We start from the raw sequence: 20,767 nt of genomic DNA, 5'->3' as shown, positions 1-20,767 counted from the left end.
TTGGGTGAGTAACACTACACCAAAAGATACGCATGAATATACAACAAAACTCAAATGTCTAGCAGAGCAAAGAGTGAAGGGCTTGTCTCTAGAATCTCTAGATCAGGTGTGGGGGAACTCCAGGCCTCAAGGGCCGGAGTCCTGCAGGTTTTAGATGTGTACTTCATCCAACACAGCTGATTTAAATGGCTAAATTACCTCCTCAACATGTCTTGAAGTTCTCCAGAGGTCTGGTAATGAACTAATCATGTGATTCAGGTCTGTTGACCCAGAGTGAACCTGTCTGAACTGTCCAAAAACATACTACAGACTCAAAGTCACCTTAAAGCACTTTATATTGTAAGGTAAGGACCCTACAATAAGAAAGAAAAAACCCAGCAATCAGACAACCCCTTATAAGCAAGCACTTGGCGACAGTGGGAAGGAAAAGCTCCCTTTTAACAGGAAGAAACATCCAACAGAAGCAGACACAGGGAAGGGCAGTCATCTACTGCAAACAAACTGCAGTATAATTGAGGCATGAAACCCAAGAAAGCTACACCGTGGTTGCTAACATGAGTCATCCAACATGAACTCAGGCCTCCATAAAAGTGCAGCAGCGTATCCATCCACAAAGACGCACTGAAATCACAAATGCAGTCGCACTCCACGTGCAGTAAACACAGTGAGTTACAAATATTTCAGGAAAATGGTCAACACACCGGACAAAAGATATGTTACCCCCTCGCACAATTATTCCAAAGTGGCAACACCTGTGCTGTATGCAAACCTTGGAGGGAAGATAGAGATCTCACAGCCGTCGAGTACTTTGCTACAGGTTTTATTCACAACCTTTTTATTTTGCTTCTAGAGATGCACTTAGACCAGGTGAACAAACACCTTATTTATCTGCAAAGATAAATTTGTGGATTAATTAACAAGAACATAACACAAAATAAAGGTGCCCTCTTGCTCTGCAGGGTATTTTCTTTTTAAATCTATTTTACTTTTTTAAATGAGGTGCACTGTATTTAGGTGAATGAGGACAAATTTTATTTTGATGCAAAGATCTGTACATATATGGAAATGTAATATCAGTGTTCTGTTTATGTGAAAGTGCAATAAAAACACATTTATCACTAAAATCATGAATAATCTGGACAAATAATCTTGATCTCCATACTGATAAAAATAATTGTCCATAATCATGGAGCCTTACTGCAAATTAATACCACTGACTTTATTAGCTTTGCTTCCCAAAGGTAACCCTTCTGCCTGACCTCCAAGTTAACCAGAGAAGTTGGTGTAGTGGTTAGCACTGTTGCCTCACAGTAGGTATATTTCTGGGTCAAACCACAGTTGGAGTCTTTCTGCGTGCCTGCGTGGGTTCTCTCCAGCCACTCCGGTTTCCTCCCACAGTCCACACATACAGTATGCATGCTAGGTTAATTTGCGATCCTAAATTGGCCATGGATGTGAGGTGGATAAAGTGCTTTAATTGTAAAGAATAGAGCAATGTTTGAGTAAAATAAGGCTTATACTATAAACACTTTGAGTGGTCAGCATAACTAGAAAAGCCTACCCTGTAATTGATTGAATGAATGTCTCTGATAAGGGCAGTGTAACAGGTCTGAAGTCATACTTTTGTCTGTTGTGAAAAATATTCAAGTATTAATTTCTCAAGCTCTTTAGTACCTGATACTTTGGTGTTCTGGCTCATTGACTGATTGAGCGACTTTGGTTTTAGAGAGAGATTTCTAATAATAAAAGCTTGAGTGAAACTCATCTCATAGACCCCTTATGTTATCATACATCTACCAGCTGCACCTAATTAGTAATTGTGTTCGTCTATATATGGATTTATGTGAGATTTCTAACCTTAGAAACCTACATGTTGCCATGGCGGTAAGTGCTATTTGTGTTTGGACGTGTGGTTTAGTCTGTGTGTTACAGATATTTAGCTGTAGCAAGGCGACAACACGAGTCTGATTGCCAGTCATTGCTTTTGTGCAAATGTGCGAGAAGCTCACAGACTTGACACCGTAACAAAAGACAAGAACCAAAGACAATGTCCAGGACCGAGCCAAAACCTGTGCACCATTTGTAGCGCAGGTGTGAGCTTTTACGGTTATTATTTGCTTTGTGCCTCAGTACAACGTGCATCAAGGTCAGCCTCTCGCTTCTCTCAAACAAGCGGGGAGCGAAATAAAAAGACAGCAAGAGGTGAGAGAAACATACTGAGACAGAGGGTGAAGAGGCTGAGTGTGTGAAAGGTGTGACATTAAGAGAAGGAGTGAATAAAAGGCACAGAGACCATGCAGAGTGTAACTAAAAGTGGCAGTAAGAACATGTGTCTAACCTCTGTCAGTGCAGTGTGCAGGGGACAGGCTCAGGCAGCAGTACAGGTAGCTGATGGCAGGCAGCAGGCTCTCTGTTTTTGTAGGCTTCAACCTCCCTGCTATGTTACTCACTGACTCACACACACACACGAACACAGGCATTATTTCTGGGAAATATACCTTTACTGCACAGCTGACCCTAAATGTAATGTAAAATATAGTCAAGTATCCACAATTTTCTCACTCTGTCATCTATGATTTTATCTGCCGTGTTCTCAAGGATTTTATACAGGGGCATCAGATGTGATGTAGCAGATAAAATGTAACATTGTGGGCTTTGTCATTTATTGCATGTCATGGCACGTCAATAACTGTGAAAAAAAACAGAAAGTGTGCTTGCAATACTCTAAAGAAACCATAGGGGTACTAGCACCCTTATTTGAGAAACGCTGCTAAAGAAAGTGGGCTGAAATATACAACTTACAACTGAGGATGAGGCTCCAAATATGCAGTAAAAAGACAAAAAGTGGTAAGTCGCAGAGGGATGAGTGTTGCTGACATCAAGGCGAAAAGCAAAGCAAATTAGACCCTGATTGTAACAGGCATAGAGTTATGAGTTACCGTCTAGTAAAGTTCAGTGCAGCATTTTGATCAGCAGATCAGCAGAAAACGCTCCTCTGAGTATGTTTGTGAGGATGGTATTAAATCAAAGGTGATTGAGGAGTAATTGAAATACAGATGAATGCAGAAGAGGAAACAAACAGGACAACATTGTTTCTCTCGCTAGATAATTGTGTTGCTGTGTAGTAAGATGGCATGCCAGCGACGCACTAAGAAAGGGAGATGCAGTCTCTGTGGATGACTGAGAGAGCGAGCTGACTTGTTTGCCTGCTGTTAGAGCATTTCTTGGTATCACTGTAAGAGAAACTGTTTGCTGTAGCGATCATGTTGCTAAATCTGCCTCTTAATATAGGGGGCTTGAGCGGTTATTCGGATATTTTAGATAAATGCAGGGGAGAGAGAGCTGTGCTCAGCGTGACATGTCAGCAGCACCTTGGGGCCTCACCATGGTATAGCAGTTTGAAGTGCACTCCTTCCATATTACTGTAATGGGGAGATGAAGGTGGATCACTGGCCTGCGTCACACAAAGCAGCTTCAGCACCAGAGGGAGCGAGTTCACTGCTCCATAAAAACACAACACAAACAAACCAGAAAAAAATGAAAAAGAAGGTAAGACATAGGATGGAGTGTGACAGCGCGAAAGATGAGACAATGAATTAGCATTTTCTCTCAAGTCATCACTTTAGTCTGGAACCTGTTGTGCACATCATTTGTCAACAAAGCCAAAACAGAGGATGTGGTCCAAACATGCACTCTATAGGATGAAGGATTTCTTGCATTCACTTGTGGATTTTATGAAGTTTGGTTTCCCTAAGAGGGATTTCTAGAGCTGACAGGTGTCATCATGAAGAGAAAGGAACCGGGAAGAAATGACCACATCTTACTCAGAATTATTAAAAATGACCACACACACTTTAGAAACCAATATTAGGCATCTAGATATAGCTAGGATAAATGCACATGTAAGAGGGTGGAGGAAAAGGACTGGAGGGGACAGGAGACAAAGGGCAGGGGTACTTTAACTGGAAAGAAACTTCAGGCTGAACAGTCATCTACATTCCCCTTTCACTGCTGTATTGCATAACATTAAAATATCTCCCCTTTGGGATGCCGCCGCACTGAAGCTAATATAAAGTATATATTAATGCAAATTACAGTGGGCTGAATTGGAACATGTGGAGGGATAACAGGCTGTAATTCCCTCAGGGCCCGGGATGAGCAGAAAGCAGGCAGAGGCTAACCACAGCAACAGTTTCTGAATCCCCAGCTGGCACGCTGCTGTTGTGCCCTTCAGCTGTGCTCATTAACCTGGGCAAGTACACAGACGTAATAACACCATACGGCAGACACCTATAACAAAAAAATACATTATTTGCACATTTACATTTTTTTGTTCTTTTTTTCATTGTTGCAAACCTTCAATTTCAGCATTTATGTCATGGTTTAATGGTTCTAATAAAGATACAGCAGCCTTCTGAAAACAAGTGCGGCCCAGGCGCTAGTTTAGGCAGTCCACTCAAGCTGCTTTATACCCATGTGACAAGCTACACTCTCCTCAAATTCTGTTTAAGATGTAAATGTCTCGTCTCTCCCTCCGACATCTCAGTGTCTGCACTGCTGCCTGCAGTTTGACCCCTCCACCACCCCTGCATGCACCTGCAGGTTCCAGCAGGAGATTTTTTTAACTGTTTCACCAGGAACTCCCACAGAGATCAAATCTCTTTCACCAGAGATCTAGCCAAGGCAGCTGCCATACAAGCTCATAACATATCAAAATATGCAACAAACGCTCAATGCTTTTTAGAGCCGTGATGAGCTCCCGGCACAGAGTCCAACATGTAGCTATATTAAAAATTCAAATGTGACATGACTGACTGATATGGTAATAACAACCAATTCTACATATATCTGCTTCCAAGTAACTGTTTAATGTAAATTAAGTCAACAGAGATGAGCCAAAAACACGTTTTTCCTAAATTTCCTTTGTTGGCTCCACAAGCGAATCCAAAAACAAATGCATGGCTGTACACATCCATCATAAAAGCACAAATTCAGAGATGAAATAAACATGTTTACAGCCTGGTAAACAAAAACGTTGTAGCTAGTATAGCTATTGAATGTGCAGACATTGCCAGCTTTAGCCAGTCACTGTCTGCTGTCCTTTAACTCCACAAACTGTAGTCAGTGAAGTGGACCTCTCCACCATGTTTGTGGTTCTGGAGGTTTTGGAGTATTTTTAATACAATAATCTGACAAATAATTTGAACTGCAGCCAGTTACAGTTCATCCAAGAGGTTTATATGGCAGTTTTGGTGAGTGATTTGTAGTTTTAAATAATCTGGTATCTGTGGCTATGCTAGCATTGTCTGATAACTTAGCATTCCAGAGAGTTAAGGTGGCCCCCACCACAAGGCTTCAACCTGAAGAGTGCACAAACTGACGGGTGGCATCATGATGGCTACGTCCATCTCTATGAGCTAAACAAGTGAAGTGAAATTGTCTGACCTAATCCGACTGTGTCCAGCTACACCCCAGTTTATAGTATCTCACCTTCCACTGCCTGGGTGAGGAATTCATTTTACGAGAGGTTTAAAGGTTTTTTCCTTCCAGCATTAATCAGAGGCGACAGGGACTTTTTCTTGCCATTTTAATCCAATTCGAAACATATTTTAGGAGGCTTTGTTATTCTAGTTCACTTAAAATGAGATTTATATGGCAGGATGGTTATAAGAAACAGCACTGCACTTAAACTGACCACCGTGTCCAGCTGCTGTTAAGTCATATTTAGGATATACCAAGCCTTCTCATTCGATTGCCCCAAATTTTTCTTTAATTTAAATAAATTCAAGTCAATATAATCTTTGTGCCCATGTTTGCTCTGCAATAAGTGTTCTTATCTGAACAGTTGTGTTTTTCTGCGAATGTACTAATTTGAAAAAGAAAAAAAAAAGCAATTATCATTAAACGGCTCTTCCGCTATCTCTGAATGTCACTGTAACCATCCTTTAAAGCAGAAAGAAAATGCTGCCGGAGAAAATGGACTCACAAACATAAATCAGCGCAGGTATCCTTTCAAAAGTTGCTTTCCATATTTGAGAATAATTAGCCTAAGTGCTTTCCATTATATCGCTCAAGACATTGTGCCAAATGCTCCAATTAATCCGTGTACATTACTTAATAGATGTTTTATTATGGTATATGCCAACTGTTATTTTTAACCCCCAGTAAAACATCTTGGCACGCTCACGTCACGGTTATGGAGCAAAAGATGAATTGATTATGAAGTTGTTTTTCTTTAAACAAAATACAAATACATTTTTAATTTATTACTAATCTACTACCTTCCATTAGTTTTTGATTATTTATGCCAGAAGAACTAACAACATCTGCAAACATGAAGACGCATAAACTTGCTAAATTTCCCTAATTTAATTAAATTAAATTTGGTATCCTAGATACCGAAAAGCTCACCAATCAACAGCATGTAATCTTTCTTCGTTTGAGCTGTGGTGAAAAGCCTGAGTAATAAACTGTGTTAACAACTGTGGAGAGACAATAAACCAAAAATAGCTTTTTAATCGAAAATCTTTTTTCTTTTCAAGTCAAAATGATGAGAAGGGCATCGCAAACCAAACAGCTCAGGTGTGGCTGCTGCTGCTTCAGTTGGATAAATCTTTCAGTGTCTGCTGTGTGGGGAGAAAAAAACTCGACATGCATTTGATCTATTATGTCTCACTGTGTGGGAGCCAACTACCTCACCCTGCAGGTGGATGTGTTCCTGTGTACTGTATGGATGAGCTTGTGCTGAGCGGGTTTGAAACAGCTGAAACTTTTATTTGCTACAAAATGTTTTCATTTGGATGACTAAGAAAGACGAACAAAACAGTGTCTCACATGATGAAACGTAAACTCTGGGGGCCGAGCTGCAACGTTTACCTCTGTAGATCGACTGTAATTAACCGTATCCGTGATTTAATGAGACATAAGTGAGCATGAAGCCAAATCAGCTGGCATTAATGTCGATGCGCAACGCTGAGTGGTGAATTCATTCATTCAGAATGGTGAATCACTTTATGTGTGAGAAAATTAATCTATTAGTATAGTGCTGTGTTTTGTAACCACAGAGTCATAATTATTAACACAGTTATTAAGGCATTAGCGTTCATCCCTAAATTCGGGATCAAGGTTTAAAAAACAGAGCTGAGGACACATTTTCGGTGGAAGTAAACACAGTGTCTGAAAGTTGTCTGAGAGGTCACGCTGTAAAGTGAAAGTTAATTTATCAATATACTTTGAGTTTAAAAAAAGACCGTAATGTGCAAAAGTCTTGATCCACCCCTCATTTCTAAATAAGTACATATATATTAGAAATTATACTTGTATTAAAAATCTTTTCTATCACAAATCTATCACATAGTACTTAAAAACCTCTAATTTCTTTATATTTTGCCATTTTTGGAAAACAGGAAATAGACACAAGGATTTATTGAAACGTGCAAACATACATGAAAATACAGAATATAAGAAAGTCTATATTTGGTATGAGCACGTCTATTCACAGTCTGGACTCTCTTAGGCAGCTTTCTTGTCATTTCTTTAAGCAGCCTTCAGGAATAGTTCTCCAGGCTTCTTTGGATGTTGGCTGCCTTTTGTTCTGTTCTCTGCTTCAATAATGTTGCGGTCTGGGCTCTGGGAAGGAAAATCCATAACTGATAGTGTTTCACTGTGTGGTTTTTATCCTATCCAGGTATGCCTTTACTGCATTGGCAGTATGTTTGGGATCATTTATTATCGCTAAAAAACAAAGCTGTTGCCAATCAGATGCTTTCCAGATGGTACTGCACTATTCTGCATTCATAATTCTATCAATTTTGACCAGATCCCCAACGACACTGAATGAAATGCAGCCCCAAATCACGTCAGAGCCTCCACCCTGTTTTACAGATGGCTGTAGACACTCAACATTGCACCTCTCTTGTAACCTCTGCACAGACGGATGATGATTTGAACCATAAATTTTACTTTAGATTCATCACTCCATCAGACCAGTCGCCACTGATTTTCAGTCCAGTTCTTGTGTACATGGGCATATCTCAGCTTTTGTGCCTGTTTACCTTCACTAAGAATAGCTTCTTGATAGCCACCAGGCTCAGGATTTGTTAGCTGTTCGTCAGACAAGATTAAACACTAGCGAGGACAGAGCCTTTCAGTCTCCCACTAAACTACATTTAGCCGATTCTGTGGACTCTTTTCAAAATCTTTTCCATTCAACAGGCTTTCTGTTTAGATTCTTATTGCTATAACAGATTTTCTTAAAATTACCTGTTTACTTTTATTTTGTGCCTTAACTTGATTTTATATTAGCTCTGTTTAAGTAGATGAATCATCTGAAGGATCAGATAAATCTCTCAGGTCCTGTGCCAGGACTTTGCTGGATTTTTTCCTCTTTCTAAAGGACATGACTTTCAGATACTGCTCATCTGCTGCAGATAGTTTTTTAGGTCTGCCACTTGTTCCTTTCCCCCATTTGTCCATTTTCCTCATTTTTCTCAAGGACACACTGCACACTATGCTGAGATATTGTTAGGGTCTGGGCAGGCTGCTTTTTTCCTCCGTTTTCTCCTTCTGTCTCTCTTTCTCTCTCTGTTCTCTCAGACAGAGAGGTGGGCTTTACCTGTGTCTCCACCCACAGGCAAAGCTGCCACTCACACACTTGCGCCCATTGCCTCATTAGGGTACTTAAGGACTGGCTGAGGCAGTTGTTCTCTTAAAATTGGACCTTCCAGTTTAGTTTTTGCCGTTGTGATTTCTGCTTAGTAATTCTCTTTCTTCGTCTGCCTGGAGTTCGCTGTTCGTTTCCTGGTGAAGCTACTTGTGTTCTCTTGAGGAGTCTAAAGATCACAGCTGGCCATTTTCCTCTTCCACTCTAAGAGTCAGTCAGCCCCTACCTGCCCACTCTCCATTAAGCTTTCTTCGCCTACCCTGGATTTCAGTCTGCCCACCTGCTACTCCTCCACGACTCAAATACAGAATCTAACAAGTGAGATCTCAGAGTTGAATAACCCTTGCAAATCTCTATTGCTGCTACCTTCACTAACTACCAGTCTCCCTCTCTGCAGACCCTGGGCTCATCTGACAGAAACACTAGCTGCCTAATTGCTCATCTGCCTGTTGTTAACTTAATCCAGTCTCTAAATAAACCTTATAAGCCTTTTATTGTTGGTCTACGTCTGCTCCCAGTGTCTAGTAATTGCAACACCATACCAGATACACCAAGTTTTTAGCTAGCAGCTCTTTGGTAATCAACCTGGTGGCAAAAAAACACTATTTTACGCCTGTCAAACTGTGTTAGCTTTGGCATTTTTCATAGTCAACTAAAGAAATGCAAACACTGTGGTTTTAGAGCAGGCTTCTTATAATGAAGTGTCAAAAGATGCAACTGAGAAGTGGCTCTTTGCTAGGTTGTCTGTTATGTATAGACAGGCCACTGGTTCATCCTTTGAATTACAGTAGGTACCTTTTTCTGCTTGAATGATGAATGACAAACAAAAAAGCATCCCTGAAAATGGTCAGGTGGTCTGGCTCGTCTGAAGCAACGCATAAAGACATGAGGAGTGGTTTGAGCCTTTTGCACAGCACGATACACGCTAACTGTTTGTGTAAATACACCGTTAAACATGTATTAATAAAATTAATAAATGTCTCTGCACACAGATACAATCAGCTTTTCCAACAGACAGGACACCGTTCAGAGCAGATCCTACTTAAAAACTGTTCTGCTATAAAAACAATTGGAATCACACATATTATGCTAAATGCTTTCCCTGATTGAGGCACATTAACTTTAAATGAAAGACTCCATTACCGCTTCATCACTGCACGGCGAGTTGCCGCCAGAGGTTTTATGCTGTGCGGTTTATCTCTGTATTTCCCAGAGAGAGCTGCAGAAGTTTGAATTAAAACTGCTCTCTCAATTTTTTTAATCAGCTCTCCATGAAGCTGATAAAAATGTCACCTGGTACATTTTGGAAAAAAACAGAAAAAGAAAGAAATTAAAGTGAATTTTGTTTCATCTTTTCTATTCTGATGCATCTCTTCTCATTAATTTAAATACAATAGAGCCACAGTTACACTGATTCCTGCACAGATTATTTTTCTTTGAAGATGCTAGAGGTGTTACAATATAAGCTCTGTGTTTCTTACCCTGTGCAGAGTATTCCTCTTCAAACCCATGGTCTGTGTTCACCACGCTGACCCGCTGTAGGGCCTGGAGCAAGGCTGGTCTTAGGTTTGTACACAGGTTTATGTTGTAGTCTCTTTGACCTCCCAGAAGAACTTCTAGTACACCCAACACTCGCTCAGCTAGAGGAGCCTCTCTGGTGCAAACCATGTCCTGTGGTCAATTAAAAAAGTCACAACAAAGAAGGCACATCCATTTAGAATATCTCTTGGTAACAGTATTATCCCAAAGCAGTAAAGCGAATCAGTTCAATGAAGACAACTGTAGCCTAAAGAGGAATCACATATGGCAGCACGGCTCTTTCTGGGACCTCCCCACCCTTTCATGTGCATACATGAGAGCAGCAGCGAGACCCCGATACAGAACAGAGCAGACATTGGTGACTACAAATATGAAACTGATTAAGTCAGTCACAGCATGAAAAGGAGGATCTGTGGTGGAGGTGACTGGTACAGTGGCTCGTGTGGGCAGCAACTGTGGGCAGGTTAAAGAAGCTTAAACAGCATGTCCTATATGAGATCTGCAAGCTGGATATTTAGGAGGGTATGACGTGGGGCAGGCACCGAGAATTTACTCCATGCTCGATTCAAATCTTTATTCCAAACAGCTCTCTTTACATTGCAGCATTGAGCTGCATAAAAATGTGTGTTCGTTTGAATATAGCAAAGTTATTAACTCTGAACTCTTATTCAAGGTCTCTGGCTCTCACCAGGAGGGTCAGTATGACAGCTGGGTACTTCTCCATCACAGACAGCAGCTCCATGGTTTCTGTGTCTGTCTTCTGATCCGACCTCTCATCTGCACGGCTTTCTTTCTCCTCCTGTGTGTCTGCCTGTATGCACAGATGAAACCCAGCCACCTTTTCATCAACTCTGACTTACCAGAGTTGAAGGGAATTCAGGAAAACACACCCCAATGTGTCTCTAAGACTTGCTCTGTCGGAGTGAAACTAATTAGTGAAAGTTGCTGGAGTGAAACAAGCAAATTGAGTTCAGTCAAATCACTGAATTATTGACAAATACTTGCTGGAATACAGTTTAAGCAGATGTCTCATTACCCGGGTAGGCCCTGTGTTTGTGTCCTGTTCCTTGGTCAACCACAGCTCCAAGACCAGGGCGGCAAATTTCTCTGCCAGCTCTGGGTATCGACACATGAAGTGGATCAGCGCAGGATGGTGAAAGTAGAGCGAAGAGAAGCTTTGGCAGGAGGAGAGTGCCTTGCTGATGCAATTCAAAGAAGCCTTGAATAACATGGTGAAGAAAGATTGATGAAGTCAAAGTACTCTCTTTGAGTTGAGTGTACACATCCAAGTTAAAAACTTGCAGTTTTGAAAATAATTTTCTTCACAATCCGAAGGAGGATCTCTTTTGAAACCCTACTGAGGCAGAGCCCTTAGACAGAGGAGCAACTCTTCTGTAATCTATTTTTATTCACAGTCAATGTAAGGTATATAATATTGAGTAGTCTCACCAAGGCCGTGTAATACTCTTTGAAATAAAGAAGGGCGCATTTTTCATGTTTTTTCTTCTGTGATGCTCAACTATAGTTAATATTCTTTGCTGGTGAATTCTCTACAGCACAATATAGATTTTGTATCAAGAGATGAACATGGGCAGTCAAGCTCTGACTCTAAGTATTTCTAAGCCTGCTCAAAAATGGTTTCCATATTCAATCATGAAAAAGAAAATAAAGAAGCATCGGCTCCGTACGCGCCGCTCTTTCGTCTGTGCACGGAGAAAAAAATTCTGAACACGTTCAAACTGATGAGATCCTGACACATTAATATGGCATTGCTTGTCAGCACACCTATCTCAACCTTCAATCTGTTTCATATTGTTAGGCTGATTTACTGAACGCAAAATTTAAAAAAAAAAGATTTTTTTTCAAACCGAGGTAGACGTGCCTTTGCTGTCAGCGTGTTTTGGCATTACAAAGTGATAAAGGTTAAAAAAAAAAAAAAAGTTAAAAATACTGGAGCCTTAAGGCACCATAATAGCAGAGAAGCCTGAAATCTAGGTAAAGTTTAAACTTTACTTCCACGGTGAGGCTGTTCCGTAAGTAGTGACTGCTTTAAAAGTTTTCAAAGTTACTGTGTGTGTTTTGATTTTGGCTCAGAGTTACCCCATCGAGGGAGGGGCTCTTGTCCTGTGTCACTGCCAGCAGGTAGAGGGCAGAGCGGAGCACAGAGTGAGGCAGGACGCAGCCTTGCTCCTGCACAGAGCGCAACAGCCACACAACATTGGAGAAGACTATCTGGTCAGGGAGGAGCCTGGATTACACACACACACAAACAGACACACACATATTAATGGCATTAATTGCAGTATTCAAAGTTCACATAAATATGGCCAAACAATTACATCTGATGCATGCAAACACAGCAGACACATTCAGCTTGAGGTTAATAAAGTGGTCAAACACTCCAACCGTGTGTGCGGCGGAGACAAAGTGCCCCCAGGGACACGCTGACGAAAGAAACTTTATATCTCTCTTTGTCGCACGGAAATCAACACAAAACATATACAAAAGATCAACACACACATTCAGAGATCCTATCCCTGAGTATACAAACGACACGCATCCTCAGCCCTCCCACGCTATGTAAATCTCTGGCCACATCTCTCATAATCTTGATGAGACCGCGCAGTGGCAGGGAGAGGCTTTCATCGCCTTCCCAGGAGGTTAATGCATAGCCGAGGATTCGCAGAAAGAAAAATTAAACTTTCCAAAGAAGCCGACATGCTGTTTTTCTCAGGTTATAAAAAATGCATTTGAGACCACCCTCGACGGGCCACGGCAGAACATTTCGAACAAGGAGAGAGCTACAATGACGTGTGAAACCAGCCGAATTTATATTCATACAAGTCTGATATATTCGATATAGCGCGACTGCATTCATCATCTCGAGATTTTGGTTATGTAAACACAGTAATATAGCTCAAATGTTGCCTTTTCTGCTCTCAAAGTATGAACTACGGCATGGCTAAACAAGGCTTTGAGAGTGCCAGGTGATTGGTCATATCCACATGAACCAAAGTTTTCCAAAACTACTTTAATTGCAAAAATGTACAGTTATTTCCAAATAGTCAGAGAAATGTAATATTCAATAAGGTCCATGTCAATATACGATAGAGAGAAATGTTTACTCTGCACAAGTGCTTAGATGCATAAGAAAAATGATGCTGATGCTAAAATATGCATTGGTTATTTTTATTTCCACAAAATAAATAAATAAAATAACAGCTTGTATCGCAAGATTGCCGGGCACTTAAACTGAACAAACTGTTTGCGATGTTCAACACTGAAGTACATCATAATATATCCCAAGAGTGCTTGTATATATCTAAATATATCCTTGCTGCTTGTGTGCGTTATTACCTGTCTCCTTGCTGCAGGGCGAGGCGCAGCATTATCACCAGGCAGTATTTCGGAGCCTGTGGTCCTTGATATTCACACAGCACAGAGGGCCACTCTGATAGGCGATAACACAAAGAGGGAAGGTTGTGCAGCAGTAGATTTTCCACCTCCTTAAGATCTGAGGGACAAGCAAGGTGATGAGACAGAAAGGAGAAATGCAATCAATGCTAGAAATGGGAAGAGGAGAAGGTTTGAGACAGAGAGCAAGAAAGCAACAAGAGAAGGTGGAGAGAATGAGAGGATATGAATGAAGGCGAGAGGTGGTGGAAATAAAACAGAACACAGCAGAAGAGGCCCCGAGGCCAATTTTCCAAACAGCTATTACTCACTAATTTTTTTTATTATTATTTTTATACAACTGAAGACATGCCAAAGCTGATGCTTATGAAAAAAAAAAAAAAACAATATTTACAGGCAAACACGAGTGAGGCTTGACTGATATCAAAACAAATCCAACTATAACGCCAAAATTCACCATTAAGGAAACATGGAAAAGCTTTAATTAATGTCTTATAATATTATCTGAAAAAACACATTCTGTTACATAATGTAGAAAAATTAGAAAAAAAAGTCTCTTGAGGATAGATTAAAAAGCAGATAGAATGATGGGTGTAATATGAAAAGGAACATAAGAGGGAACATGAAAACATAAAACACGAAAAAAGGAGTCAGATGAAGATGAAAGACAGCAGAGCTAAAGCAGGAAAGGAGTGTTAGAGAAAGGAGACGAGAAGGAGAAAGACGGCACAGGGAAGGCACAGACGCTGATCCATGACCACACAGTGGATATACAGTAAAGCTCCAACAGAGTCTGCGGGAAGTGCAACAAAGAAAGTAAAGACTGACATTAGGAAAAAAACACAAAAAGCACAGGAAAAGGAGAGAGAGAGAGAGGGTGGCAACAGTGAGCTCTGTGGTCTGGAGGGTAACTGTAAGTAAGAAAATATACTGTTTTGAAACCAGAGGAAAATAAGAAGGGCTCCAGTCACCAATGCAGCCATCAGCTCCAGGGAAAGAGTCAAAGAGTGAGGCGTGAAGACGAACAGGGGGTTGTACCGAGTTTAAGAGGGAGGACTGGGACAGAGAGGAATACAGCAAAGGGTAGACAGATGAAGAAGATGAGAAAGGGGACAACAGATGGGAAAGAAAAAAGAAATAGACCCACACAGCAGGCAGCAGTGACACACTGCCTCCTGTTCAGGTCCTAAAGAACAGAAAAGTAATCCGAGATGAGCCTTTTCTTAAACATTCACATGAGATAAGCAGATATCTTTAAAGCACAATACCGATGACAAGCTGTGATGTATCACAGGAGTAATCAGTAATATTTAATCTTAAATGCACTAATGAGACTGTACACAAAGCAGGATATGACAGACAGGGGAAAAATCTGCTAAAAACCTGAAAAAGGGAGTTTTTGAACAAGAAAAACATACACTGTAGAACGTGATAGGAAAATTTGAAGATGAGAGCGAAGAAAAATGAGGGAAAGCAAGAGGCTGAAAATGAAATGGAACCAGATAAGGGTGATAAAAGGGAGGAAGATGGTGACAGGCAGGAAAAGAAACAAACAGGACTCTCGCTCTGCCAAACTCATTATTCACCATCACACACACACACACACACACACACACACACACACACACACACACACACACACACACACACACACACACACACACACGCTTACTTGCTCGTACAACTCTTACATCTCATTACCTCAAAGAAATATTTTACTCCACTCTGGTGTCAGTGTCACACAGACACATCTCTCTGGGGGACAGCTGCAGTTACCAATGAGCTGCTTTTCTTTGCTCTTTATTTTAGTGGATGCTGCAGTGATGTGAGATAAGGAAGTGTGTGGAGCTTGGGCATTTGCTTCCATCTAACGGAATTAAAAGCAACCAGCACTTGGAATTGGAAATGTTACCCGTGTGTACCTATGTGTCATAAAGCGTGCTGACATTTAAAAGCCTTAGCATGAGCTCTCTCACATAGGAAATACAATTCAAAGCCATTTAACACAATCACCATGTTTATAGTCCACACACCTGGTTCCCTTCCTTTCATCCTTAACAGAAACCGGAGCTCTTGTTAGTCAACGTGCAAACACTTTCTTTTTTTTTTTTCTTTCCGAAATGCTATCATAAGCTTGCCTGTTGACTGTCAGCCAAGCTGGTTTTGAGACCCTCCTTAAGAGCAGAGTTAACTTAACTCAAAAGAACAGGTGAGTCAGATGGAAATGAGACTCTCGCTCGAGTTTTTGATGTTTAAAGTCAACATAAAGAGGAAAGAGAGAGAGCGTGAGCCTGAGTGGGCGAGGAAGCAGGCATGCGACAAAGAAAAACTAAAGCAAAACTGCAAAAGAACCTTATTTACTTTTTAAATCCAGCATAATTTTGTCAGTTCATGGCAGCAGTTCTGGGGAAAAAATTGTATATTGCCAGATTTGATAAAGAAGCACCTGCTGAATGTAAGATGAAGTCAGTTTGATTTAGTTTGCTGAGTATGAACTATACCTACATGTATCACTTTAATACAGACAGGCTGTAAATATTTGATTAAGCTGTGAATGGGGAAAAACAGTTGAAAACCTCAGCTACAGCTAAGATGTGCTTTGGTGACACACTGACCTAGCCTATTCGGATAAACTGCAATGACGGTTCAATATTTCTCAGAAAACTGGCAGCATGACATCACTGCTCAGAGGCTGAGAGCAACAACAGGGATTTTACCCTGACTGCATGTCTCCGTGTGTGGTGCAAACGTGCATGTATTTGCATACCGTGCTGGTGGGAGCCAGAAGGAAGGTCGGACTGGGAGAGAAGACACATACTGAGTTTTTGTAGAAAACCACAGCAAGATGCGTTCAGATTTGGGTTCCTGAAAGAATGAGTGAGAGGGAGAAATGCAAAGGAGCTTGAACACACACACAAACAAACACACCAAAGAAAAAAAGATAAAAAAAAGAGAGAATGAGGGCAACAGAGACAAACAGTGAACAATTACCGCACAATGCGTGGTCAATACAGCTAAGAGCGAACTGTAAAACCGAGGACAGGATGTGCTTTGACAAACTTCTCTCAAAGATGAAATGCACACAGGGTTTAGTTTCATTACAGCTCAGAGCACGGGGGGTGGGCTTAAGCCTATCAAGTAAACCACATTTATGACCACACTAGTATACGAACACAAAAACAGGCACGCTCTAACACAAAGACCCACAAAAGCGCATATGCTTACATGTGAAAAACAAAGCACACACAATGCAAAAGCACACTGTGGACTTTGAAGTTGCAGATCCATCGCTTAGAGACAGACACACTGCTGAGAAGACTGGCTTATTGGAAAAAAAAGTAGAGTGACTCAAAAATGACAGATGCCTCAGTCGGTGTTATCTGTCTCATTGCTAAATGTGCTTCGACAGAGAATGATAATAGCAGCTCGGCTCACAGAGCCACCGCGGCTGGATACACACAGTGTACAGAAACACGTGCGCCGCTGCAGTTTTAATTGTCGTGTGTGTCTCTGTGCGTGTGTGTCCTCAGGTTATCCTCTTACAATGTACCTGTTTCCTGCACAGAGGAGGCCTTTGTGTTCCACAGCCAGTTTGTAGAAACCAGAGGACGCTGGAGGGAAGAAGAGGTGAAGAGCAGAATAAATAAACCACGACACAGTGAAAAATGAGGAAGAAGATGAGGATGATAGCAAAAACACTATTTATATAATGCAAACACTGAGGTACATCAAAAAAAGTATTCAAATGGCTTCTGCAGAAAGCGCACGCTTTAATCTTCAGCTTAATTCTAAGGAAAACACCGACCCAAAGCTCAGTGTTGTAATGACGACTTTAGCAATTGATTTAAATGAAGAGAAAGAGGAAGAGCAAGACCAATAGCAGCTCCTTTTTATTTCTAGGCTGTCAATTTTTTTTTCAAAACATCTCATGTGTCACATTTAAAGTCATGTCACCTTACTGCTATGTCCACCCTATCAGAGTAGTAGCAGCTGATTAGGATCAAGGTGAGACCAGGTGTTTGTAATACATCTCAGATTCTACAGGCCTCTGTTACCATGTTAAATGTTACAGTTTATTACGGTACAATTAGAAAAAGACTGAACAAGTATGACTTGTTTGGAAAGGTTCTGCAAAGATTGATCTGAACAAAGAACAAGAGTTCAGCAACAATGACAACACCTCATACGAACACTATCAAGCACAGTGGTGGAAGGGTGATCATTTGGGTTTGTTTGTAACCACGGGACCATTGAGTCGACCATCAGCTCCTCTGTATACCAAATTATTCTAGATTCAAAATCTGAAGTTCTATGTCTGTCGGGCTGACATCTAAAGTTTGACCAAAAGTAAGTCACAGAACAGGACAATGATCCCACGCACAGCAGAGTCTGCAGCAGAATGTCAAATCCAGACCTCAATCAGAGTGAAATCCTGCGGTTGGAAGGGAGCTGTGCATAATGCCCACAAACCTCCATGAACTGAACCAATGTTCTAAAGAAGAGTGAACCACACTGATGTGAGACACTGATAAAGTCACAGAAAAACATTTCTTCAAGTTATTGCTGCAAAATGTGGTTCTACAAGCTTCTGAATCACAGGGTGGTTTTTCACAGGACTGCAGGGAGTCCTGACAAAACAAGGTTTTTTTTAGGTATAATGTGTGACTGACAGGTTATAACTGGTCATTTTCCAACATGCAGGATTACTGTTTTAAAGCGACATTTTTTTTCCACTCGCACACAGTTTTCTCTCAGCCCTGCCAAAGTAGTTTCCAGTGCCTAAATGTAACTAGTGACAGTGAGTAAATTGAAGGGAATCAGTGAGTTAAAAAAGCAAAACAACGTGAAAAACTCATTCAGCTTTCTAACACAGATGCTGCAGGTCTCACACCAGCGAGCCACGGAGACCTCATGTGTAGACACAAGCTGGCTCTAAAAAAAAAATGCATTTTATGAAACAGCAGGATGAAAAAGCGCTGGTAAAAGACAGGTGCCATCAGTTCACGATCCCCAAACCTTTGTATTTTTTTTTTATCTTAAATTAGTTTCTAAGCAATACAAAATAACTTTTAAATATAATTTAATGAATCACTGAAGACTTATGACAAATTTGCCTTCAGTAAAGGAAAATGGCTATACTGTAAAGCTGTACTTAATTTCTCGGCCGTTCCAGTGCTTCAGTGAGAGAAAGCACCGCAGACTTATTAGAGAGATGTTTTAATCCCATAAGGGAACTAAATTGCTTTCTTCTTTGTCCATGTGGACCTATGCCACATCTGCAGGAAACTGCTCTGCTTTGATAAGCGCTTCCAGGACAAATACCAAGCTTAGGTTTGTTTATAATGTCATCACATTGGCTTGTCTGGACGCCAGAGGCAACAAGTTCTCTGTCAATTACTGAGTCTCATCGTGCTGACAGCCAATTTTTAAGAGCCTGCATAGTTTTCCCACTACAGCGATATCAAATTTAATTAAGGCATTTAGCCTTACTTTTGATAAATGCAGAATAAACTGTTGATATTGCTGTTTCTGGCATCAAACAGTGCAAAAGCCCGATTTTCATTTTGTAAACGTTATCTAACCATATCAAAGGTTCAGTGGCTCGGCGGTGAACACAATATGTTGGTGATGATGAAATAAAATGAGCTTAATTTCTTTTTATATGATTAGCTGGGAATAAAGCTTTCTGATGAAACTGCTTCTGTTTCTGCTTATTTCATTTAGTAAGACAATTTAAGACTTTAAACAACATTTAAGCAAAGTGTTTAATTGGCCAACTTGGATTAAACAAACAGGCTTGTTTGGAAATATATTTAGTTTGTATTTTGTATTCCTGTGAAGATCAGACACACAGAGGCCTCAAGACTTGTGGTGATGTGGGCTGGCTGTATGTTTCTAGCAATACCACCCGTGATATCTACAGAGCCAACGATAACAAGACTCAAAGGAGCGGCTAATTTAGAAACATGAGCTGTGAGGGCTCTACAAGCCATTTCAGCTACTGATATCATGAATCTCACTACACTGTAAATGAGTTCTATCAGCCTCCAGACAAACAAATATGGTATTTACATTGTGGTGTAGTTAGTGCTGCCATGGTGTGAAAATTAAGTGTGCTTTCCCATTGCACTGTAAAGCCATAAACTGTATGTGAAAGATGACTGTAGCCACTGTAACGGCAGCCATTTTTAAAGCATCAAGCTGACGTTGTTGACCATGACAGTGGTTTTTTTGGAAATGGATGTGGTAAGCAAGGACTAAAGCTTCTTCATCGTACTTTTTGACTCTAATGCTGAACATATTCAGCACAAAATGAACACCACTATGTATTAAAAACACTTTCCAACTAGAGCAGTCACCTCCTGCTGGTGATTAGAAAGAATGCAGGCATATCCAATATTCGCACTGGTCTCCCTTTTCAGATGTGGAAACTTTTATATACAGTCTATGTGCACAGCAACGTGAAGACATTCACATGAACTGCTCCACTGAACTTTGTGGTAAACCATTGCAGTTCCTGTTCACTGGTGTGTCAATCAAAAAGTGTTTGTTTTATTATCAAAATGTTTTGTTTACATTATTAGTAACATCTGTAAATTCACTTTGGCCAGGATCAAAGTGTTCATAAATCAACAGATTATCGCATTAACGGTATAATAAAGCTAAAATCTAAATGTGCAGGAAACCTGAAGTGAAAGTGATTTACCCTTTTCTGTGAGCATTAAAATTGGCTATTGGCTATTCTAGGATGTTTTCATTAAAGGATCATTCTTTATAATCTTTATAATCTGTCCTATGTCATTTATTATCATACCATTTGTTATCTATGCAATAAACCATTACAAGAACAACAGTTTAGGAATAATTCTTATAGATGCTGCAACACACAACCTTGCAACCTAGACAACATGCAGTCATCTGTTGTTTCAGACTAACTTTGACACATTGACACTAGACTACTTTGATATACACAGGGGTTCATTTTTGACTCAGTGTCTGCAATGTGCTCAGGTCCTGTGGCTGCAAAACAAACCCAAATCATCACCCCTCCACCACCGTGCTTCACATTAAGTGTGAGGTGTTCGTGCTTATATGCTATTTGGTTTTTTTGTAGAGCCTGAGATGTGGCTCTTGGTTTTATTTGCAAGCTCT

The 20,767-nt window shown here is 40.6% G+C and overlaps 1 protein-coding gene across 8 annotated transcripts in view; it reads right to left on the bottom strand.

Annotated features, from left to right (window-relative positions):
• LOC116311544 (meiosis inhibitor protein 1) overlaps positions 1-20,767 on the bottom strand; it is a 60,343-nt gene that overhangs the window by 15,377 nt on the left and 24,199 nt on the right. For 4 of the 8 annotated variants that reach the window (XM_039610920.1, XM_039610924.1, XM_039610921.1 and 1 more), the window contains 9 exons: positions 17,166-17,226; positions 16,383-16,480; positions 13,559-13,715; positions 12,302-12,449; positions 11,238-11,420; positions 10,890-11,012; positions 10,144-10,333; positions 3,385-3,498; positions 2,339-2,449 (listed from right to left, as the gene is read on the bottom strand). In XM_039610920.1, the coding sequence (XP_039466854.1) occupies positions 2,339-2,449; positions 3,385-3,498; positions 10,144-10,333; positions 10,890-11,012; positions 11,238-11,420; positions 12,302-12,449; positions 13,559-13,715; positions 16,383-16,480; positions 17,166-17,226 (1,185 nt within the window). The remainder of the gene's footprint in view (positions 1-2,338; positions 2,450-3,384; positions 3,499-10,143; positions 10,334-10,889; positions 11,013-11,237; positions 11,421-12,301; positions 12,450-13,558; positions 13,716-16,382; positions 16,481-17,165; positions 17,227-20,767) is intronic. The other 4 variants (XM_039610922.1, XM_039610925.1, XM_039610923.1 and 1 more) reach the window with 2 other exon arrangements.

Source organism: Oreochromis aureus, linkage group 4 (genome assembly GCF_013358895.1).
Source record: "Oreochromis aureus strain Israel breed Guangdong linkage group 4, ZZ_aureus, whole genome shotgun sequence".
Taxonomy (NCBI): domain Eukaryota; kingdom Metazoa; phylum Chordata; class Actinopteri; order Cichliformes; family Cichlidae; genus Oreochromis; species Oreochromis aureus.
This window is presented reverse-complemented; position numbering and strand designations above follow the sequence as displayed.